The 24,782-nt window shown below is 46.9% G+C and overlaps 1 protein-coding gene across 2 annotated transcripts in view; it reads left to right on the top strand.

The window, feature by feature from the left end:
• Positions 1–24,075, top strand: part of PODXL2 (podocalyxin like 2) — a 277,786-nt gene extending 253,711 nt beyond the window's left edge. For both annotated transcript variants that reach the window (XM_085624405.1, XM_085624406.1), the window contains exons 7-8: positions 19,492–19,671; positions 22,833–24,075. In XM_085624405.1, coding sequence (XP_085480531.1) covers positions 19,492–19,671; positions 22,833–23,039 — 387 coding nt within the window. In that variant the 3' untranslated portion in view covers positions 23,040–24,075. The remainder of the gene's footprint in view (positions 1–19,491; positions 19,672–22,832) is intronic.
• Positions 24,076–24,782: the final 707 nt, after the last annotated feature.

The following is a 24,782-nucleotide window of genomic DNA, read 5'->3' as shown; positions in this document are numbered from 1 at the left end:
GCATGACCCTAAATTAGTATAATTCTTTTGTCATAGAGAATGCTGACAAATTCTTAGCACTGGGTGTTGAAGCCATCTGCCAATAGCCTCAGTTCAGATGAAAGGTACAGAAGAAGTGAGCAGCACCCAGCCCGACCAGTAGCTCATCAGCTCATGAAATCAAGGGGCATATTAACAAGGGCTTTATCTCCGCTTGATAAAAATATCGCTCTATCAACATCAGGGTGCTAACATGCAAAATCGCATGTTAGCGCCCTTTTTCACTACGCTTCCCTTTGCAACTCTAATGAGATGCAAAGTGGGCGTTCCAGAGCAAAATAATATGGGAGAAATGTCGCTAAGCGACATTTCTCCTATCAAGCTTCACGCTAACCCTGTTAGAGACAAAAAAAGCAGCGCTAACCACGGTTAACGCTGCTTTTTTACGTCTGCTAATTTTCAGACTTAGCCATGTAATCCAATGGGAGGTGGATTACATGGCTAAATCCACCATGGGCTATCAACAAGGATATCCCTATCCTTGTAGTTTTATCGCTGCATTACATGCGATAACCTCCAAATATGCCGCTATCGCTGGAATTTTTATCGCCTCGGCCGTTAGCGTTGTTAATAACGCGATTACCAGGCGATATTATCCAGCGATAGCGGGCGTTAAAAAAATTAACGCTAAGCGCCCTTAGCGTTAATTTTCCCTGTTCCTTGTTAATATTCCCCCATGTGTCTTGGTCACCTCATTGATTGCCATGATGCTTCCTCTAAAATCTTTCCGCAAGTGTAACTGAAGCCTGTTCACAGTAAACACCCTCTTCGGCTTCCTTATTGCAGCTGTGTCCATCAAGTAGTTCACCTCATAAAGCTTCTACACTGTTCGTATGGCACACACACCACTGATCCTCTAAAGCACTGTCGCGAATAGCTTTCAGCACCAACACATCCTGACCCTCATGGTACCCACTCAGTATTGCTTCCTGCTCATACTGCTCCTTCATTGACACTTAGCTAGCCTGAATGTTTTCCTACGCCCGACTCATGTATCACACCATCAGTCTCCTGCGTCACACAGTCCATAACATCCTTTTGAGGTGGCTCAGTAGTTCTTTCTCACCATTCTTGGGTTAGGGGTGTGGGCCATGCTCTAGGTGCTCAAACAGAAGTGAGAAGGAATTGAAGCCAGTTCCGTTTTGTGGAATTTCTCAGTAGGCGAATTCGAGATGTGGCAGAAGAAGGACTTCCATCCTCCTGATGTTCGCTGGCCCTGTTCCGGTCCTATTCTTAAAGGTCTTGTTAAACCAAATATGTTGTATTGTAATTTTATTTATATAGTGCTTACTACCACTGACAAGGCACTGAAGTGCTTTATGGCAGGTAGCATGCTACTGCGTAGCACAAGTTAGTGGTTAATCCAGTAGTTATTAATTATTGTTGTAGATTTGTTGATTATTGAGTTGGTCTCGCGTTCTAAGGAAAATCAAGAATTTTCTCCATTTTCTAGGTGTGATGTATTAAGTTAATAGGAGTTATTGCCAAAGTGAGCTAACTCAAGTGGAAAATAGGGGTGAGTAAATAGGTGGAGGAGGTTAGATAGGGTGAGATAGCAAAGAGAGGTTAAACAGAAAGAAATATTGGGATTTAGGATGAGTAGAAAAGTTAGAACGGTTTTTGGATTGCAGGAATGGCTACTCTGAAGGTGAGTTAGTGATCTGTAAGGAGAGGTATGGTTAGTTTGCATGGTGGACAGTAAGGTGCAGGCATGTAAAAGGGTATGGTAAACTGAGAGGCACTAAGGTATACAAAGGGTAGCTTGTTAGGAGAGAATCATTCAAACAGAAAGGCACCAGAGAGAATAATCCTGAGCTATAAATCGGGTATTTTCTTGCAGGGCTTTTGGGATGTTGAGGGAGGATACAACCTGAGGAAGTATAAAGAGTAAAATGAAGGACTGAAAGCTGATCACCTCTGGACAGATGATATAAGTTGTTCCATCTTAGGTTCTTGTGTTTGGCTGTTAATGGAGCTGATACAGTCTTTTCTGTTTTTTAAATGAATATTGAACATTATAGAAATTGTTTGACTTTGTGCTTGCTTTTAATAAGCGGTTAAGGGTTATGTGGTACAAGCGGATAGTGCGTTGTTTAGGTTTGTCTGAGCCAGTGTAAAGCCTTCCAGACCGAAGACATGTGGGTCTGTATGGTTTCATCTAGAAGTAGACTGGCTTCTGCATTATTGATTCTTTTTAGACTGCTGATAGTTGAGAGTGGAGCTGATTAACCCATAAGCATAGTTAAGTGTTGAGAGGATGAGTACTGTCGTCACTTGTACTTTTGAAGAAATCTGGGCTGTGGAAAGGTGCATCTATGGGCCTGATTTAGAGTTTGGCAGACCCGGAACTCCATGACATACGAGTACCTTGCCCGCCAAACCCTCAATCTGCCAGTCTCTTTTAGAGGTTGGTGGACCTTATTTATAGTATTGAAAAAGGCCCTATTGACTTAATTGACTGAAGACTTCCTCTGACATTCTTATGGAATAGGGGCTGTCAGAGGAAGAACATTACACCGCCCACTCTTTTTTGGGTGGACGGTGTAGCGTATTTTTCCCTTCCGGTACCGCCAGGAAAATGTACAGGAGAAAGACAATGACCTCCACATCTAGGAAAAATACTCATAAGGCATGGGGTCATTAGTTGTTGTTTTTCCAGAAGCAAACTCCCACTTTGGAAGTTTGTTTCTGAAAAACAAAACTTGGTAAGGTTTGGTTGACAGCCAACGGAGGCCGACCATTAAACAATTAGTACTTTGAAAGGAACTACTCTGAGAGTGTAACGCCCTGAACGTCTCAGGATCGTTTAACAGACACGATAATGAGAACGCAACCACTTGTGAAGGTTTAGTTATTTTAATGAAGGCAAAAATAATACAAGGAATAAACAAAGGTTATAGTCACTGGAATCCTCCAGGCTAAGTACGTTACCAGCCCACAGCACGGATGGTCCTAACCGTCCTCTGCATATACGCCGATCCCGGCGTATGCCAACAGAGGGCAGAAATGAAATGGCCGACAATGCCAATCGGTAGGCTGTGAGGGGCACGAAGAGTGTTGGGGAGAATCGAGGAGTCAGGGAAACACCCAGCCGGGGTCTCTACCTGAAGGGAGCAGCCGCTCAACCTCTTCCTCAGACTGCACCGGGACGCGGAGTCACCTCCTGGTGATGCGTCACCGATACCCCAATCACAAGCAAAGAAGACTGAACCGAGAGCAGCCGCTCGATCGATCCTGTGGACTTCCGAGTCTGTAACGCGGCAAACACCTCCTGGTGTGCGTTACAGCTGGCAGTCCCTGTATCTCTGGTCGGGCTGGGAGTTACGACTCCAACCAGCAAAAGCGCCACTGCGCTTTGACTCAGCCGAGTCAAAAAGCGAAGCTCAATGGTTATCCTGTAGAGCTTCCGGGTCCTTCACAGGTGACGATGGGGCAAGACACGGCCCAGGGAGTAACGACTCGACCTACCTCCGTTCTTGCCTTACTGGAGCACCACTCCTGAACACTGCTCTTCACTAAGCAGGTACGTCGGTGTAACCAAAATATCCGACAGCGTTGTACCTCCCGGTTCCTCCCTTTATAGGGCGTGTTTTCCTTGAGTTATGTAACAGCTCTCCTGTTTACATAAGGGCGTGTTTTCCTTGAGTTATGTAACAGCTCTCCTGTTTACATAAGGGCGTGTTTTCCTTGAGTTATGTAACAGCTCTCTTGTTTACATAACCTCTCAACCGCTAAGCATCCTGGGAGATGTAGTCCGTTTTCGCTGGTTACCGTTTTCCTCCCCTCGCATGACAGGAATTCTTGACAGTACATCCTCCCTCTCAGCGGCTCCCCACGGGTCCAGCGCTGGCAGGAAAACGCCGATGGAACAAGGAGACCAAGCGCGGAGCATGAACCCCTTCAGCCGGTTCCCATGACTGCTCCTCCGGGCCATAGCCTTTCCACGCAACCAGGTACCACAGCTTCCCCCTGCGCCATTTGGACGCCCGTATGCCCGACACTTCATACTCCACCTCCGACTCCACGCATACCGGCCTAGGTGTCCCGGACGGCTTGGAGGGTGCTGGTTTGAGCAATGATACATGAAAGACAGGGTGTATCCGCAATGACTGGGGCAAGCACACCTTCACGTTCACGGGATCCATACACTTGGTAATTCGATAGGGGCCCATGTACTTGGGATGGAACACACTGTTCTTTCGAAACCTCATGTTTCTTGTGGATATCCAGACGTAGTCTCCAGTGCGGTACAGTGGCCCGGGCCTTCTCTTCCTGTCTGCCGCAGCCTTGTATCTTCTTTTGGCCTCTATTAGGACAGCCCTTGAGCGCATCAACGTGTCTTTTATGTGTGCCACCCTGTCCGCTGTGGCGGGAATCTTGTCCTCTCTGAACGGATGTAGAAATGGCAAGAACCTGGGATGTTGGCCATAGTTGCTATAGAACGGAGATGACTGTGTGGAGCTGTGAGTGGCGTTGTTATAGGCTATCTCTGCAACCCATAGCAAGTCGACCCATTCTTCCCTGCCCTGGTCCACAAAACATCGCAGATACTGTTTGAGCGTTTGGTTCAGGCGCTCGGTTTGGCCGTCCGTTTGAGGGTGGTAGCTGGTGGACAGGGCGGTCTTAACATGCAGCGCAGTGCACCAAGTCTTCCAGAATTGCGCAGTAAACTGCGACCCCCGGTCTGACACGATCACCCCAGGTAATCCATGCAGTCGTACCACATTCTTTAGGAGTAGTGACGCCAATTCCCCGGCCGTAGGGACTCTCTTGCAGGGGATGAAGTGCCCCATTTTCGTCAAGTAATCCACCACCACCAGTATTGCCGTCATCCCCTGGTCTACCGGTAGGCCCACCACGAAGTCCAGTGATATGCTATCCCATGGTCTATCCGGGGTCGGAAGTGGATGTAAGAGCCCTTGGGTTCGGCCATGGTCGGCCTTCATGGTAGCACACGTAGGACACTCCTGTCCCCACCTCCTGACATCCACTCTCATGGTTGGCCACCAGAAATGCCGTCCCATGCTAGCCACCGTTTTTTCAAAGCCCAAATGACCTGCGCATGGAGAGTCATGGCACCAGATGAATGCTTGTTTCCTTAGCCTAGGCGTGGGTATCAATAGGCACCTGCCCTTCAGGGGTATCCCGTCCTTCAGCTGCCATTCTCTGTGACTGAGGAGCCACCTCCGCCATGCGAATGACCTGATCCCTCTCTTTATTCCCCTCAGGAAAGTATCCGGTTGGATAACCCCCAATACCATCCTCGGGGAAATGATGGAATGCTCGGTCGCAGGCAATGGTTCCTTAACTGCAGATTGACGGGACAGGGCGTCCGCCTTCCGGTTTTCCGTCCCCGGCCGATATGTGATGCGGAAGTTGAACCCCGCAAAGAAGATCATCCACCGCAGCTGTCTGGGAGAAAGGTGTCTTGTGGCCGTCATGAACTGTAGGTTCCGATGGTCCGTGTACACCGATACCACATGTCTTGCCCCCATCAACCAATGCCTCCATTCGGTGAAGGCGTCCTTGATTGCAAGAAGCTCCTTCTCCGCAATATGGTAGTTGCGTTCGGCGTCGTTGAGTTTGCGGGACATGTACGCAACGGGATGAAGCACCCCTGTGTCGTGGTTGCGTTGGGACAAGATAGCCCCCAGCGCCACATCCGATGCGTCCGCTTCCACCACGTAGGGGAGATCCGGATCGGGGTGAGCCAACACCGGCGCCTTACCAAAGGCGCGTTTCAGGGCCTCAAAGGCTTTGTTCGCTTCAGGGGACCAGACAAACTCCTTGGACTTCCTCAGTAGCTGTGTGATTGGGGCCACCAATCCTGAAAATCCATCTATAAACCGCCTGTAAAAGTTGGCGAAGCCAATGAAACTTTGGACGTCCTTCACGCTTTGGGGCACCGTCCATTCTTTCACCGCCTTGATCTTTCGTTCTGCCATCTCCTGTCCCTCTGGACTCAGCATCACTCCGAGGAATTCCACGGATGTGACGTGGAAGTCACACTTGCTGAGTTTACAAAACAGCATGTTTTCCCTCAGCTTTTGGAGCACAGCTTTGACGTGGTGTACGTGCTCCTCCACACTGGACGAATAGATGAGGATGTCGTCGATATATACGACCACGTAGATATCCAACTCCTCTCTGAATACCTCATTCAAAAAGTACTGAAAGGCTGCCGGGGCGTTGCACAGACCGAACGGCATGACGAGGTACTCAAAAAGGCCGAACCTGGTTTTAAAGGCGGTCTTCCACTCGTCTCCGTCCCTCATGCGCACCAGATGGTATGCCCCTTTCAAATCCAACTTGGTGTAGATACGAGCTTTCTTGACCTGTTCCAGAAGTACACTGATGAGAGGCAAGGGGTACCGATTCTTTACGGTTATCGCATTCAATGCCCTAAAGTCCACACAGGCTCTCAGCTCCCCATTAGCCTTTGGAATGAAGAAGAGTGGCGAGGCGGCCGGAGACTTGGACGGGCGGATGAATCCTAGCTTGAGGAGTTTATCCAGGTACCCCCGGAGATGCACGTTTTCAGGCTCCGTCAGGGCATACAGCCTGCCGCTGGGAACGCTGGCCCCTGGCACCAGGTCGATCTGGCAGTCAAACTGTCTATGTGGTGGTAGCACTTCCGCCTTCACCTCATCAAATACATCCTCAAAACTGTGATAAGCCTGGGGGAGAGCCACATCTTTTTCTGCCGCTGTAGCCACCGTCTGACTCTCGCTCTCATCTGCGTCAAGGGATTCCGTTCTTATTCCACAATGCAGGATGCAATACGGTGACGTCAGTTCGATGCGATGTGTTGGCCAATCCACAGAGGGGTTGTGTTTCTGTAGCCACGGCAATCCCAATATGACGCCATATTGGGGCGCTCGGATGATGTTAAAATCGATTTGTTCCAAATGGTTCCTCCCACATCTCATCGGAAGGACCCCCGTGTGCTGCCCGATGGGCCCCGTCACCAATCGCCTTCCGTCTACAGCATAGACGTCTTCGGGTACAGCTTTGGGAAGAAGCACTAGCCCTAGCCTGCATGCCTCGTTGTGGTCCATAAACATGCCAGTGGCCCCTGAATCCACCATGGCCACAACGGGTATCCACTGGTCATGCACTCCCACGTGCACCGTCAGAAACAGGTGTCGTTGTCCCTTAGTGACCGAGTTGGAAAGTGAAGGGATGGATGAGTGACTCCGAGATGCCCCTTCTTTGGTCTGGGAGTCCTCTAGTTTTCCGCCGGTACGTCCACCACGGCTGTTACCGACCGGTTGGCCCGATAACGTGACGTCTTTGGTTTGGCAGGGCATTCACGTACGTAGTGGCCTTTTTTGCCACAATATAGGCACAATTCTTGTTTACGGCGTGACTCTTTCTCCGTGGCTGTGAGGCTCGCTCGTATTGCGCCGATGTCCATGGGTTCTCCCTTGGATGCGGTGGAAGTTTCAGGACTTCCCACTGTCACATAGGATGGAAGGGATTTTCCTTTTCTCCCACGATCCCCCTTTCTTTCACTTAGCCTATGTTCCAGCCATAATACCAGGTTGATAAGGCCCTCACATGTCTTGGGTTGTGGGTCAATATGAGCCACGGCGTCCTTGAGCTCATCGCACAGCCCGTGATGGAAGAGCGCCGTCTGTTTAGCAACAGGCCACTTGGTTTCCGCAACCAGCCTTCGGAACGCGTTGAGATACTGCACCAGGTCGTTGGATCCCTGTCTCAACTCAAGCATTTCACGGTCCGCCGTGTACGAGTCAGCCCTTCTGTCGAAGACCTTCAGGAATTCCTCGCGAAAAGCACCCCAATCACATAAGATGGGATCGTCCCTGCTCACCAGAGGTACGGCCCATTGTGCCGCGTTTCCAGCCAAATAGGATATAAGGAAAGCCACACGAGCCTGACTCGTGGGGAACGCCCTTGGTTTGCACGATAAATGTAGCGCCACTTGTGTGAAGAATACCTGCACTGTGTTAGGATCCCCACTGTACCTCTCTGGTGTTGCCAAGGGGACGGCTACCGGCATTTCCACTACTACCGCAGGGGTCTGGTTCGTGAGGGAGGTGCTGGGCGTGAGCGGGTCCAATTGGATAGCATCCAGTCTGGCTTTTACATCGGCTGTTTCTTGCCTGGAGGCAGCCAATTCAATTTGCACGGTCGCTAAAGCAGCCAGCACATCATCAAGTGTTGCCATGTCTGTTATCGACCGGGAGACAGGTAGTGTTATTAAGGTCGGATATTTTGTAACGCCCTGAACGTCTCAGGATCGTTTAACAGACACGATAATGAGAACGCAACCACTTGTGAAGGTTTAGTTATTTTAATGAAGGCAAAAATAATACAAGGAATAAACAAAGGTTATAGTCACTGGAATCCTCCAGGCTAAGTACGTTACCAGCCCACAGCACGGATGGTCCTAACCGTCCTCTGCATATACGCCGATCCCGGCGTATGCCAACAGAGGGCAGAAATGAAATGGCCGACAATGCCAATCGGTAGGCTGTGAGGGGCACGAAGAGTGTTGGGGAGAATCGAGGAGTCAGGGAAACACCCAGCCGGGGTCTCTACCTGAAGGGAGCAGCCGCTCAACCTCTTCCTCAGACTGCACCGGGACGCGGAGTCACCTCCTGGTGATGCGTCACCGATACCCCAATCAGAAGCAAAGAAGACTGAACCGAGAGCAGCCGCTCGATCGATCCTGTGGACTTCCGAGTCTGTAACGCGGCAAACACCTCCTGGTGTGCGTTACAGCTGGCAGTCCCTGTATCTCTGGTCGGGCTGGGAGTTACGACTCCAACCAGCAAAAGCGCCACTGCGCTTTGACTCAGCCGAGTCAAAAAGCGAAGCTCAATGGTTATCCTGTAGAGCTTCCGGGTCCTTCACAGGTGACGATGGGGCAAGACACGGCCCAGGGAGTAACGACTCGACCTACCTCCGTTCTTGCCTTACTGGAGCACCACTCCTGAACACTGCTCTTCACTAAGCAGGTACGTCGGTGTAACCACAATATCCGACAGCGTTGTACCTCCCGGTTCCTCCCTTTATAGGGCGTGTTTTCCTTGAGTTATGTAACAGCTCTCCTGTTTACATAAGGGCGTGTTTTCCTTGAGTTATGTAACAGCTCTCCTGTTTACATAAGGGCGTGTTTTCCTTGAGTTATGTAACAGCTCTCTTGTTTACATAACCTCTCAACCGCTAAGCATCCTGGGAGATGTAGTCCGTTTTCGCTGGTTACCGTTTTCCTCCCCTCGCATGACAGGAATTCTTGACAGAGAGTGGCTCATTTCAATATACAGAAATGACTGTTAGGCTGTGATCATCCGTAAATGTGGTGGACAGAGTACCGCTGAGATGACGGAGGAAATGTCCTCCTCCATCCAGATGGATGCTACTCCATCCGTCAAATGCCAATTGAGACAGTAAGTGTTTTCATTCTGTAGAAGGTTGATTTGGACAGCCTGTCCACTTGAGTATTCATTGAAAATCCAGAGTAAAAGGCAATTCTGAGATTTTTCGTCTTTGTAGATATTTTTGGGGGTGTCCCAGTTTATCTGGACAGAACAGTCATAGTTTTTACAATCACCGCAGGTCGACATTTCAGTTTTTGAAGCTGTTGAACTTGGTTCTCTGCATGGTCATCCAAAAACGTTTTGCCTTCACTCCTCCTATTTTTTCTGAATTTGGTTTTGTTGGACTCAGGACACTGTGCACTTCACCACTGCTAACCAGTGCTAAAGCCTCTCCTTTAAACATGATCAATTTGGCTTACACCCAATTGTCAGATTTAATTTAGTTGTAAGTCCCTAGTAAAGTAGTAATTCTTGTACCCAGGGCCTGTAAAGCAAATGCTACTAGAGGGCTTGCAGCACTTATTTTGCCTCCCACTTAAGTTGCCCTTTAAACATGACTCAGGTCTGCCATTGCTGCCTGAGTGTGTAGTTTCAAACTGCCATATAGGCCTGGCAAAATATATCTTTGCCTGGCCCAGACTTTCCTTTCTAATACAAATACGTCATCCCTAGGATAGGCCCTAAACAGCCCATAGGGTAGGCTGCAATGTATTTTAAAAGGTGGACATGGATGTTTAGGTTTTACATGTACTGGCAGTGAAAAACTCTCAAATTCATTTTTCACTATTGTAAGGCCTACCTCATCCATTGGATAACATTAGGTTACCTTATTATATTTATTAGAGGATAACCTTTGAGTGAGAGCAGGTTGGAAAGTCATATTTGGTACCTGGGGAATTGTAATTTAAACCCCTATTTAATTGTAAAGTTGGATTTTAAGACATAATTCTGAAAGCTCCAACAGAAAGTTGGCATTTTCCTGTCCAAACCATTTGGTGCCTTCAGCCTGTCCCTGGGTCGAACTAGTAGGTGTAGTTGGCAGTTGACCTTTGTGTATTCCACCAAGACAGAATCACAAAGGGGTACTAGCTGTTGGCAGGATGGGCCATTTCTGATTTGATAGGGGAGTGGAGCTGTCACCTACCACACTTGCACTTAAAAGTCACTGGCTCAGCTTATACACAAGGGACTTCACACTAGCCCATTGTGCTCCCTGACCGACTGGTACAAGGGCAGGGAAGCAGGAAATTCCAGACACCTCTGTAGGGGGAAACACCAGAAGCTTCTCCCACTTCCAAGTGGGTACCAGGTATAAAAAGGATTCCTCAGACCCACTCTTCGGTTCACTGCTGAACCTGTGGTTACAACAGAAGAAGGACACCATGCAGCCCTGCTGCTTGAGGCCTGCCCTGATTGTTGAAAACTTTGCAATATGGTCTGTCTGAACTTGTGACTTTCACCAAGTCTTGCACAATCAGATGACCATGAGTGGCGCTTTGTGCTTTTAGGTGCTATACGTACCTTAAATCATTGAAATTGCATATCTCTTGTTCTACTGATTGGATTTTTGTTGTTTTGGTCTTACATAATTTATTCGATTTTTCTCTAACAACCAAATTTTGCACTTAAGCATTCAGCTTGGGTGTATTCCACGTCATCTACGACCATGAGGCACAAGTTATATATTTTTGTTCCTATTTCCTTAGGGTTTTACAGGTTGATAATCATTTGTGTGTCTGTATAGTACTATCTTAGATGGGGCAAGCAGCCACCAGCTTCTCAGGGAGGTAGTATGAGGGACAAGATCTCAAAACTCAAAAGTGAATCAACAGGTACAATAACATCATGACCTGTCCAGTGCATCTCTTTATGTAAAAAGAAAGTACTTTCATCAACAAAGTAGAACTACACAGTTCAATGGAAATTACATACGGGGGTGAAAAACTGAGTTGTGTTAAACAGTGAGGCGTGTTAGCGCTTTTCTTTGTGCAAGCCGAGAACCATAAAGTGCTCTTCTTGATGGACCTGGAGCAGTGTTAATCCGCTAAGGAGCTCTGTGTTCCACAGCTGAGCCTGGTCAACAAATCAATACATTCAATATTATGTGAAACGCATTAGGGTCCACAAGAAAGACCTAAAATATTTTAGTATCAAACCAAGAAGGTTTATTAAACGTTGATGGGATACAGAAGTAAAAAATCAGGTTAGGAGCAAATTTTAATCAGAATGCATATACTTCAATTAATAGCCAATCAAATTAGTTCAAATCTTAGGAATCAGGTGACCAACCAGCATATCAGTTCTAAAGACACACAAACTCTTTAATTTTACACTCCTACACGCAGTTCTCAAGAAGAGTGTCTAATCAGGTAACAGTGAAATGATGTAATTACTTGTTAGATTATCAAGGTTTCTCACAATTCAAGTCTCTTTGCGTCCTTCAAACTCACACTACCTGTAACTGGTTTAGATACCCAGACTTGTCTGCAAACTGCAGGTGTCTCTTGAATGCGCTTTACTTTAAAATATTTCACAATCATCATTAAATAAAGAAAACATTTCTTCACATGGGAAAGAAGGAAACAAAACCAAGGTATTCGATAAACAGAACTTCAGCATGCTTAGAAATAAAATATTTATGTGTCACAGTCTTCAACATACTGAGGCTTTAGGCAGGAATAGAACCATGTGCAGATGGCTCAAATACTCTCACTGTCCAAATGTGCCTTTCAGTTCAGTGTCTCTTTTGCCATGCTGAGTGTGCTGTAGACCATGTGCGGTAGAAAGCCAGCAACCCCGTATGGCAGGAGGGGCTGCCGTGAAGAAACCTGCTATGCCGATCAGGGTGGAGCCTGTGTGCAGTGCAGAGATGGTGACCCTATCTGCCAGAGGGTGCCAACGGGACCAAGCAAGAAGTATGACCTGGTCGAGGTCATCATCGGAGAAGGGAGGCCATCATGGTGACCCCTGCAGGCCTGCACTGTGACTGAGGACCAGCATCAGGACATTCACATTCCACCCTAGTCACCTCGGGAACAGCAAAGAAGTTACACACCTTGGAAGAGCAATGAAGATCCTCCATTCGTTGCACGTCCGCCTGTGGGGAACTCAAGGTCTGCTGAGCGCAGCCCATCTGGGATGCGTGCAAAGAACTTACCGGAGACAGCCACTGCAGGTCCAGCACCAACATAGGGGGCGCGCTGAGTGACCCCGGTCGCACCAATCCTGCTAATACAGGTAAGACTGATTTCAGGCCAGTTGGCCCGAGGGAACTTACTTGTCAGATAGTGCTTCGGTGCTCCAACATTTTTTACTTTAATACAAAGTGGGGCTTCATCTGAATACAGTCCTTAATTTTAGCTGGTGGTTTCCAATCCTCGGCACAGCATTTCATTGTTAACATCGGCACTTATTAAAGTATGTCACATAGTGGTGCAGTTGTCTAATTTAGCATTGAGCCCAACAACAGTTGTTTATTTATTCAATATATATTAAAAAGGACTAATACCTGGCGCCCAAGCCTTTCTTATGGCTTAAGGGGCATGGATTAGTTTGCATTGTCGCACTTGTAGGAATGTGTCCGTTAGTAGTTGTGTTGATACTGTTATTGACAGCGCTGCGAGGGGCAATAAGTGGTGCAGGCTCCAGTGTCCACCTGGCGAGGATCATAGTACTTATTTTTTTTTACAAATCAAGTACTGCCTGGCTGTCTCCTATAGTGTATGATAAATAATCACTACCACTTGAGGAGGGAGGGAGTGGGACTTAGGGAAAAGCCTAAGAAACACTGGAGACCTGACCTCAGGGGACTGTGTGAGTTTTTTGTGCAGGGTTGGCAGGGTATGCCCAGACGTGGGCCCCTTGCTCACTTTGCCACTTGATTCAAGCTAGCCTGGCTGATGAGGGGTGTTACCCTGAAACAGGTCCCAGTATGCTTGTTTCCGGTCCAGGGAAGACCTTGCTTGCAAGTTCAGGCTGGACTGTTCCCATGGGGCACAGGGACAAGACTGATTTACATATAGCTGGGGCTGAACTGGGATGACGAAGTGAGCGAAAGAATGATGATGGATTCAACCCAAATCTGTGACTGGGGGTGAGTGTCTGAAAAGTTTCAGCACCTCCGTCCATTATCTCCTTGTGTTTGCTTTGTTCGCCATAAGTTGGCAGGGTATTCCCAGATGTGGATCCCTTGCTCACTTTGCCACTGGATTCAAGCTAGCCTGGCCGATGAGGGGTGTTTCCCTAAAACTGGTCCCAGAAGGCTTGTTTCCAGTCCAGGGAAGACATGGCTTGGCAGTTCAGGCTGGACTGTTCCCATGAGGCACAGGGTCAAGACTGATTTGCATATAGCTGGGTCTGAACTGGGATGGCAAAGTGAGCTAAAGAATGATGATGGATTCGTTCAACCCAGATCTGTGACTGGGGGTGAGTGTCTGAAAAGTTTCAGCACCTTCATCCACCATCTCCTTGTGTTTGCTTTGTTAGCCCTAGGTTGGCGAGGTATGCCCAGACATGGTTTCCTTGCTCACTTTGCCACTGGATTCAAGCTAGTCTGGCTGATGAAGGGTTTTACCCAGAAACCGGTCCCAGGATGCTTGTTTCTGGTTCAGGAAAGACCTGTCTTGGCAGTTCGGACTGGACTGTTCCCATGAGGCACATGGTCAAGACTGATTTGCATATAGCTGTATCTGAACTGAGGTGGCGAAGTGAGCTAAAGAATGATGATGGATTCATTCAACCCAGATCTGTGACGAGGGGTTAGTGTCTGAAAAGTTTCAGCACTCTGTCCATTATCTCCTTGTGTTTGCTTTGTTCGCCCTAGTTGGCAGGGTATGCCCAGACGTGGGTCCCTTGCGCACTTTGCCACTGGATTCAAGCTAGCCTGGCTGATGAAGGATGTTACTCAGAAACCAGTCCCAGGATGCTTGTTTCCGGTTCAGGCAAGACCTGTCTTGGCAGTTTGGGCTGGACTGTTCCCATGAGGCACAGGGTCAAGACTGATTTGCATATAGCTGTGTCTAAACTGAGGTGGCGAAGTGAGCTAAAGAATGATGATGGATGCAACCCGGATCTCTGACTGGGGGTGAGTGTCTGAAAAGTTTCAGCGCTGCGTTCATCATCTCCTTGTGTTTGCTTTGTTCGCCATAGTTGACAGGGTATGCCCAGACGTGGGTCCCTTGCTTACTTTGCCACTGGAATCAAGTTAACCAGGCCGATGAAGGGTGTTACCCAGAAACCTGTCCCTAATGCTTGTTTCCGATTCAGGGAAGACCTGTCTTGGCAGTTCGGGCTGGACTGTTCCCATGAGGCACAGGGTCAAAACTGATTTGCACATAGGTCTGAACTGAGGTGGCGAAGTGAGCTAAAGAATGATGATGGATTCAACCCAGATCTGTGACTGGGGGGAGAGGGTCTGAAAAGTTCCAGCACTCCGTCCATCATCTCCTTTTGTTTGCATTGTTCGCCCTAGTTGCCCAGATGTGGGTCCCTTGCTCATTTTGCCGCTGGATTCAAACTAGCCTGGCTGATGAAGGGTGTTTCCCAGAAACCGGTCCCAGGATGCTTGTTTCCGGTTCAGAGAAGACCTGGCTTGGCAGTTTGGGCTGGACTGTTCCCATGAGGCAGAGGATCAAGACTGATTTGCATATAGCTGTGTCTGAACTGATGTGGCGAAGTGAGCTAAAGAATGATGATGGATTCAACCCATATCTGTGACTGGGGGTGAGTGTCTAAAACGTTTCAGCGCTCCGTTCATCATCTCCTTGTTTTTGCTTTGTTCGCACTAGTTGGCAGGGTATACCCAGACGTGGGTGCTCACTTTGGGACTGGAGTCAAGCTAGCCTAGCTGATGAAGGCTGTTACCCAGAAACCGGTCCCAGGATGCTTGTTTCCGGTACAGGGAAGACCTGTCTTGGCAGTTCGGGCTGGACCTTTCCCATGAGGCACAGGGTCAAGACTGATTTGCATATAGCTGTGTCTGAACTGAGGTGGGGAAGTAAGCTAAAGAATGATGATGAATTCAACCCAGATCCTTGACTGGGGGTGAGTGTCTGAAACGTTTCAGTGCTCCGTCCATCATCTCCTTGTTTTTGCTTTGTTCGCCCTAGTTGGCATGGTATGCCCAGATGTGGGTCCCTTGCTCACTTTGCCACTGGATCCAAGCTAGCCTGGCTGATGAGAACTGTTATCCCGAAACTGGTCCCAGGATGTTTGATCCAGTTCAGGGAAGACATGGCTTGGCAGTTCGGGCTGGACTGTTCCCATGAGGCACAGGGTCAAGACTGATTTGCATATAGCTGTGTCTGAACTGAGGTGGCAAAGTGAGCTAAAGAATGATGATGTATTCAACCCAGATCTGTGACTGGGGGTGAGTGTCTGAAAAGTTTCAGCGCTCTGTCCATCATCTCCTTGTGTTTGCTTTGTTCTGTAAATTACCCTAGGGAGGATTGGAATAATAACTTTTTATATATCAGCCAGGACACTTTTGAGCCTGAGCCCTGCGTAATGCACTCAGCAGGGTGTGAAAAACTCTCCCACCCTCACACATGCCCAGAAGGCACCAAGTCCATGCTGTGCGTCTGCCCTCCCCTTTCTTATGTTCCATCCTAGATGCAAGAGATACAAGATGTTCTATTTGGACCTTTCCATAGGCTTTTACAACACCCGCTTGCTCTAATAAGACTAACCCTGACTCTGTGCACCACATAGAGCTACAGATGTACTTTGCCTGAAAAGGCTTCTGGTGTAGCAGGCCCTGCTGGGCCACCATACCTTTTCTTAAATGTATATAGTGCAGCCACTCTGGGATCGATTGTTAATGTCTTCTTACAGTAAATCTAACCGTTCATAATACCCGCAATCCAAATACCGCAGTAATCAAACTCATGTACCTTTTTACCTTTCAGTATAGAAATCAGAAACATGAGGTGTGTGTAAATTATTGACCATATGTCTAGTCTTTTAAATGATGAAAAAAAGGCTAATTCTGTACAGAAGGCTACAAAATTGTTGAATGGGTTTTGGAGCCTTTGTGTGGTCCTTGGGTGGATGGCTTTGTTATCCATATAGAATAAAACTGTGGTTTGCTTAGCCCTGGTCTAGGGGCATCCCTCTTCGCTGAATGCAGGTCTTGGGCTATCACATTTATAAACAAAATCAAAAAGTAGGTGCCATAATGTGACCTTGGCATACATCTTTACCAGTGGATAAGCTCTGAATACCTTCTCCATTGAAGGAGAGCTTCTATCCAATGCTCTTGCGGCATTTAAAGATCCACAATACAAAACAGCAGAATCCTGCAGTTAACAATGTGCTTCGCTTTAAATGTGTCACAGAACAGCAAGGAGGGAGAAAGATGGAGGTCACCACATGTTACCTTCCAGCTGCTAAAGCTGGAAAGAAGTGGCTAAGACACTGGAAAAAACATACAATGACTTGGTAAAAGTGGAGAGGTGTGGCTCACTGGTTAGAGGCGGCAGACCCGTAAGCAGAGAATCGGCCAGGGACCAGAGTTCAATTCCCGACGCGGCAGGGTCGTGGACCAGGGTCAAAAACGGACTTGATAATTCTCGCCTCGGTACCTACTCTAACCAGGAACACTCTGGGCATTAAGCTTGCCTCATCTCTACAACGGCCCCCCACAGACGCCGGGGATGCCTGGTTTCACCTTGGAGATACCCAGAAAGGGACCATCTCACAGGGATAGCCAGGACGGGTTCCCCAGTGGTCTACAGCGCCGGGACGTCCCGTTGCTGGGGCAGCTGTGCGCTTTACAAGTCTACAACATTTACATTTACATTTAATTCTCATACTTTGTCTTGTTGGTCATTTGGTGTCCAAATGAATGTTTTGGGTGTAACTTCCCATTTAACTACATATCTAGTGTAAGTGTAATGGCCTCATAATTCTGGCTTCAATACATGTAGTAGGTAAGAATCTATTCCACAATTTTCTAGGGATAGAAATCTGTTTCTGACTCTATGAAGAGAGCGAACATGGCTTCCTCTTGTATGACAACCTATTTGTAAATCCGCAAAGATGATAGAAAAGCTTGCTCAGTTGTGCTTGGGGCTTTTCATAAACCTGCGTGCATTTGAAATATGATATTATCCCTCACCGCCCATAACTCAGTGGAGTAGAGTTTTCCTAATGATTTTCAAGATGCAATCTATTAAGTGAGGTAATATTTACCAATGGCGAGCAGTTGGCAATGCTTAATTTGAGCCGGTGGTATTTGGTGCTTGGCACAGCATTTAATTGTCAACACTGGCGCTTGTGACAGTCTGCCACAAGGCGGCACTGTCTGACTAATTTAGAGATGACCACAACAATAGTTAATTATTAGGCCAATATACATTTGAAATTACTATTACCTGCAGCCCTAGCCATTCTTACAGCTTTGGGGGCCTGAAATAGTCTGGATTGTTACACTTGTAAGAGTGTGATGATAAGTAGGTGTGTTGTTACCATCATTGACAGCATAGCAGGGGCAATGTGTTGTGCAAGCTGCAGCGGCGTCCTGACGAGAGCCCTGGTACGTAGTTTTCTACAAATTAAACACTGCCAGTTGGAATATAGAGTAAGCTGGGAATTAGCAGGAGTGTGTGATGATGTCATCAGTCACAATGGCATTAAAAAAACATTGGAATTCCGCTTTGCCGCGAAGGCGACACCGCTGTTGCTTAATATTTGTACTGCAACTAAACCCAGCAGTACACATTTCAATGCAGGGACAACCGCTCAAGAGTATGTCACATAAGATGTGCAGCTTCCTGCAAAGTACACACCTTTATTGGTAGGAATATACCACCTGTTTGCACCTGGTGTCCTTTGGCATTAGGATTTCATGCAAAGTCAGGGATTTTCCACCGGGAGATAGAGGGAAAAGTAACATGAGGCTAAAATATGGAGGCCTGAATTTTAATAACAAAAATATTGTGAAGGTAACTAAATAGGCAGTTGGAACATTCGAATATTGGAAGCGCCATTGAAGACAATGAAGTGACTCAAGGTTTATGATTGCTAGTATAAGCCTTCTGACCTTAAATTCCAATGTCTGTCTTTCTGTTACTTCCTTTATTAATTTAAAACATTCCACCCTCAGTGGGTGGAATGTTCTTATAGCCCTTGTGATTTGAGCTAGGCCCTCCACCTCATTATAGGCCCTCGACTGAGGCTTGGGTCTATAACGCGGGTTCAGGGCCTTTAACAGCCAGTGTAGCTAGCGGGTTAGAAGGCTACAGTATAGGTTTACTGTACTTAACTTCACATATATGTACCGTGAGAATATAAATACATCTTCAAGGAAAGTAGATGTGGAGGTAAAAATATTAAATCTATACTTATTACTTTGGTTGATCTTGCTTTGCACGAACACCTATGGGTCTGTGCGGTTCCTTCCACGTTATGCCCCCTTAGCATTGATCACATGGGGGCTGATGCACCACTTTGCAAAGCAATTTTGGTGAATTGCTTGAATACATTTTACTTCCTGGCACATTTTTTTGAGTGAAAGTTGATTGTCGTTTGCTCAGCCTTGCACTGCCATACATTAAACAAGGGCCCACAGAATCATATAGGGGCTTATTTACAAGCCCCTTGCACCACTTTTGCGTCACTTTTCCCATATTAAAAATGACACAAAAGTGGCTTGTAAATAAGCCCCATAGTCATTATGGGCCTGTAAATCTTGCATGTGGCACAATCATTGCGTCACCAAATCACCAAAATTCAGCCTAGATTTCAGAACAATACCCAATATGCGAATACCCTCCAGTTAAACATGTTGAATATAAACTTGTCATCTGCATATTAATTGATACTTTGAAACCTCTCTCAATTATTCTGTGCGCCAACTTAAAATTATTTGCAACAATGCCTATACAACGCTCTCCTGTAGCCATTCCAGTTCACCATATTATTGCAGAATGTATCAGCCAGGAATGTCTTGATGGTCACTTTCAGATTTGTTTATTGTTTTTGAAAGTTGCCATTTTTAAAAGTGCCTTGTTACCACACCTGGTTCACCTACTTGACATTGTTTAAGAAATGTTGAAACCTGTGCCCAGTTTAGTAGATTGTTGTGATTTGTCATTCTGTTCACTAGATTGGGATCCAGAACTATTCTACCACCACGAGCTGCCAGTCGCGGCCAAGCCAGACACGCAGCGACTACGGAAAGCTTTTCGTGGTGCTGGTCATCATCGGCTCCTTCTGCATCATGATCATCGTCTCCGGACTCATCTACATTTGTTGGCAAAGGCGTTTGCCGAAGCTGAAGAACATGGTGAGTGATCTCATAAAGCACCCTGGGCTCCAACTGTGAGTGGCTGAAGAACATGGTGAGTGATCTGATAAAGCACCCTGGGCTCCATCTGTGAGTAGCTGAAGAACGTGGTGAGTGATCTGATGAAGCCCTCTGGGCTCCATCTGTGAGTGGCTGAAGAACATGGTGAGTGATCCAGAAAAGCACTCGAGGCTCCAACTGTGAGTGGCTGAAGAACATGGTGAATGATCTGATAAAGCCCTCTGGGCTCCATCTGTGAGTGGCTGAAGAACATGGTGAGTGATCCAGTAAAGCACTCGAGGCTCCATCTGTGAGTGGCTGAAGAACATGGTGAGTGATCCAGTAAAGCACTCGAGGCTCCATCTGTGAGTGGCTGAAGAACATGATGAGTGATCCAGTAAAGCACTCTAGGCTACATCTATGAGTGGCTGAAGAACATGGTGAGTGATCTGATAAAGCACCCTAGACTCCATCTGTGAGTGGCTGAAGAACATGGTGAGTGATCTGATAAAGCACCCTGGGCTCCATCTGTGAGTAGCTGAAGAACGTGGTGAGTGATCTGATGAAGCCCTCTGGGCTCCATCTGTGAGTGGCTGAAGAACATGGTGAGTGATCCAGTAAAGCACTCTAGGCCCCATCTGTGAGTGGCTGAAGAACATGGTGAGTGATCCAGTAAAGCACTCTAGGCACCATCTGTGAGTGGCTGAAGAACATGGTAAGTGATCCGGTAAAGCACTCTAGGCTCCATCTGTGAGTGGCTGAAGAACATGATGAGTGATCCAGTAAAGCACTCTAGGCTCCATCTGTGAGTGGCTGAAGAACATGATGAGTGATCCAGTAAAGCACTCTAGGCTCCATCTGTGAGTGGCTGAAGAACATGATGAGTGATCCAGTAAAGCACTCTAGGCTCCATCTGTGAGTGGCTGAAGAACATGGTGAGTGATCTGATAAAGCACCCTGGGCTCCATCTGTGGGTGACTGAAGAACATGGTGAGTGATCTAATAAAGCACCCTAGACTCCATCTGTGAGTGGCTGAAGAACATGATGAGTGATCTAATAAAGCACTATAGGCTCCATCTGTGAGTGGCTGAAGAACATGGTGAGTGATCCAGGAAAGCACTCTAGGCTCCATCTGTGAGTGGCTGAAGAACATGGGGAGTGATCTAATAAAGCACTATAGACTCCATCTGTGAGTGGCTGAAGGGCCCTGGTAATAAATTGGATTATGTGAAGGATGCAGTACTAGAAGGGGTCCTAGGTGGTACTACCACAGGTTCTACGTGATTTCTTCTTGGGAAAGTCATGAATGGTACAGAGGAATGACGTATCTCCTCTGAACTATCAAATGTCAATTTGTTTTGAGATGTGAAGGGTGAAGGGCTTTCTCTGATGTTATTTTTTCTTTATGAAAGTTTTCCTAACCCTGACCACCTTTTACTCAACCAAGTAATCCATCCCAAAGCCCTTTCCAGTTGCTTTGCTTGATCATATTTATTGTACATATAAATTCAATAACAAATTACCAACACATCATCAAATAATCATAACCATCTGTCAATATCTTTTCTTTTACACCCGCAGCCTCTGATACCTCTGTCCCCCTAATTAGAATGAAGGCCACAGGGAAGGGTGTAGAATTCTTCACACAGAGTGGGGCCAGAAGGTGCAGAATTTGTGACATCTTGACAGGAGTCACTCACGGTCCTGAGTGTTAGTGGGTGCCGTGCAGTTGTACAGTGCCTACATCAAATAACCAAAGCATAGCTCCTCTCACTCGCCGGACCAGGAAGTGTTTACTTGTCTCAGGGGCCGCACAGAAGAACATTGTGCCAATCGCATGAGTTACATGCTCTGGGGGCAAAACACATGCCAATGGGGTTCATGGATCACACAAACTCCCATCCCTCTTCGATACAACACACACAAAGATTGGGGTGGATAGTACAGCAGATAATCAAATTTCCTGTTTCCATCCCTCACTGGGCCTTTGGGCTCCTATGCTCCTTGTTAATTTGGCACTGGGGGAGTGGAGGGGGTAACCAAAAGCAGGTGAATGACAACCTTCAAACCAGGTCATACAGTGCAGGCCTATAAGTCCATATGTGGGAACTCCCAAGCCATCCCCCTGCGACAGGAAACAGACATGGACCATAGAGGATAGCTTTCTTGTGAGACAGGAGTAATTTTAATTCCCTTTGCAGAATGTGTATTATTCAATATTCCACTTCATATGAAGGGGCAACGTTTTTAAACGTTTTCTCAATCATGCTAATTCCTTTGATGAACGTTATTGTTGTGGTATAATCGACCTGCTGAAATGTATTTTAAGTATTCAAAAAATGCCAATTTTTGCTCTGAATTAGCTCAGGTTCATTTTTTTCTGCAAACAAGCAAGATATTAATGCCAATAAAAACTCAGTAAGTGAAGGTTGTTCATAGAAAGTCGTCTTAGTACAGTATTGTAAATCCTCAGAAAATATATATTTTCAGATAATCATCCTGCTAAAGCTACAGAGTTTTCCCCCCACAACTTTTTTAAAGATATTTATGCATACTTCATGAAATTGGTGACATTTTAAAAAACATTTCCTAAAATAGGTGAAGGCAAAATGATAGGAATTTTTCAAAGTCCTGCATACGACATATTGAAAAATTTCATTAAGACCAAACAAACAAAATAATATGCTGAAGTGGTCACAAGAGATACCTAATTCGTTCTGTGATTGGTACCTTCCCATGGTTTACAGATCAGCCCGCTTCACCTTTCTAAAGAGTTCTGAATCCTCCTCTTACTCTAGTTGGCCAACAGTCTTCTTTGACGCCCATACCTTCCCTGCTCTCCTCTTCCCATCACTCATGTATATGTATCTATATCGTACTTGTATAGCATGAACTTAGCCTAAAGGTAGCATAGTGCCGTACAGGGCTCAAGGCGGAGATACAAAATCAGAGAAACAAAATCGGAGAGTAAATCTCGGATGAGTGTGATAGGATTGGAGAAGGAGGTGGGATAGTCCCTGTCTTACAAGGTAGTGTTCTTTAAAGAGATGGCTTGCCTCTGAACTTGTATGTTGGGTGCAGAAACCACAAAGGGGTTTAAACTAAGTGTTTTATCTTTCTCTCCCATTCCCTTTTTGACCGCCATGTATTGTATTCCCAGTCTCGTGGCGAAGAGCTGCATTTTGTCGAGAATGGCTGCCACGACAACCCGACGCTTGATGTCACAATGGACAGCCAATCAGAGATGCAGGAGAAGAAGCCCAGCCTGAACGGGGGGACACTGGACGGAGGTGACGGCTGGAACATTCTGATAAATAAGAAGGCCAAGGACGAGCCCGACGCGGCGGAGGAGGACACTCATCTCTAGCGACCGCGGATCAGCAGACGCGCCTCGTCCCTGTGGCGGGAAGAGGGCTGTCCCATGAGCTGAGATGAGGGATGCACAGACCTGCATCCTCCTCTCAGCAGAATGGCTCTGACAAGAATTTTAGAAATGCCAGCGTGAGGGTCATTGTCAGTAACCTAAAGACAGGATTTCGTTAGGAAAGACTTTTGGTGCCGGGTGGCTTTCCCAACATCCTACTGTTTCCATGACCCACAATGGCACTCATCACTGCTGTAAATACTTTGTAATATAATATGTGTCTATTAGAGTGTTAATCTGCACTCAGGGCATTTGGGTGCGTTGCTTATTGGTCCAAAATGCTTTTTTTTGCCAACTGGTACTCTCTGGGTAAGGAAAGAGAAAGAGAGAGGAAGAAAAATAAATATATGTTCTTAAGGAGGAGAGACCACAGCAAGTCTGTACTGTGGAAAATCTTGTAGGGTAGGGAAACCTTAGATATCAGGCAAACCTGACGTGTCTGACTTGGGCCTAGCCCTGTTGGCCTTTCAGAGGTGACCGCGAAGAAGTCTCCCGATTGGCTGATAGGACAGTGTGTTCCTGTTTGTCAGTAAGTGTTGTAGTGTGAGACATGCCCCTCCTGAGGAGAGTTGCGCACCGTCATAACTCCGTAGCATGAAGGTGTCTCACAGGGAGAACACCCAGCAAGTTGACATCTCTTGCAGCACCAAATGTATGTGTTTTAACAATGTCTTTTTCTTACTTGTTTGCTTTATAAATTTGAGCAGGTGCAGTGATGCACCAACTGGGAGAGGAAGGAGGCCCTTTTTGGACTTTACAAATTTACCTAGCACACTGCCTGCTATGTTGTCGCTAGGCGCTTGAAAGAAGACAGATTTTTATTTTTTCCATGCACCATACTTCATACTACATCCCAAGTTGGACTGTGTGCTCGGCTTTAAGACTGGAACGGTGACTTCGCAAACAAAGCGATTCACCCATGAAGATTCCATCATTTTACATGCAGTGACGGTAATAAAGCAGAGAAATAACAATGATGTCATCTTTGTGCAACATTGCATTTTGTTTTATACAGCTGCGACTCGCAATACTCGCAAGTGGGGAGGCACGCAGGGGTTCGCGCCGGGGGGTTTAAATATATATATTTTTAAATGTACCTGACCGGGTCCCACGCCGCCTCTGCTCCTGGGCCAGGTCCTGCGTTTGGCGTTTTCCTGCTCCTGAACAGGAACAATAACAGGCATGCTCCTTCCCCTCCCGCAAGCCAATCACAACGCTGCAATGGCAGCGTTGTGATTGGTGCGGGCAGCGCCCTGCCGGGCCCCTGTAGGGAGTCCATTTTCTCTATGTAGGCTGCACGCAGCCTACATACAGAAAATGTAGAGTGCGTATCACTGGTTTTGTTGTCCCCAGAGGGCCGACCAAACAGTCAAGCCACTCCTTCCCGACCTGCCCGCCCACCCGCCCCCAACCAGGCAATACCATTTTATGTTTCTGCTTCTTGCACTGCGAGAAACCAGTGGGGCGACGCTCCTCTGCCCTGATGGTGGTGCCGCCCCTAGTTTTATGGCTTCTAAGCCTAGGCACATTGGTTTTCTAAAAATAAATCAATGCATTAAAAAAAAAAGCAGTAGGATGGAGCAGTGAAAAAGGTACTGAAAATTGATCAACACTGCAACTTTTAGGTGTCTTCAAATTGGTTCAGTGCATCTGGGGGACTCCACTGCAGTAAATACAAAAATAAAT

Source organism: Triturus cristatus, chromosome 9 (assembly GCF_964204655.1).
Source record: "Triturus cristatus chromosome 9, aTriCri1.1, whole genome shotgun sequence".
Lineage (NCBI taxonomy): Eukaryota > Metazoa > Chordata > Amphibia > Caudata > Salamandridae > Triturus > Triturus cristatus.
This window is presented reverse-complemented; position numbering and strand designations above follow the sequence as displayed.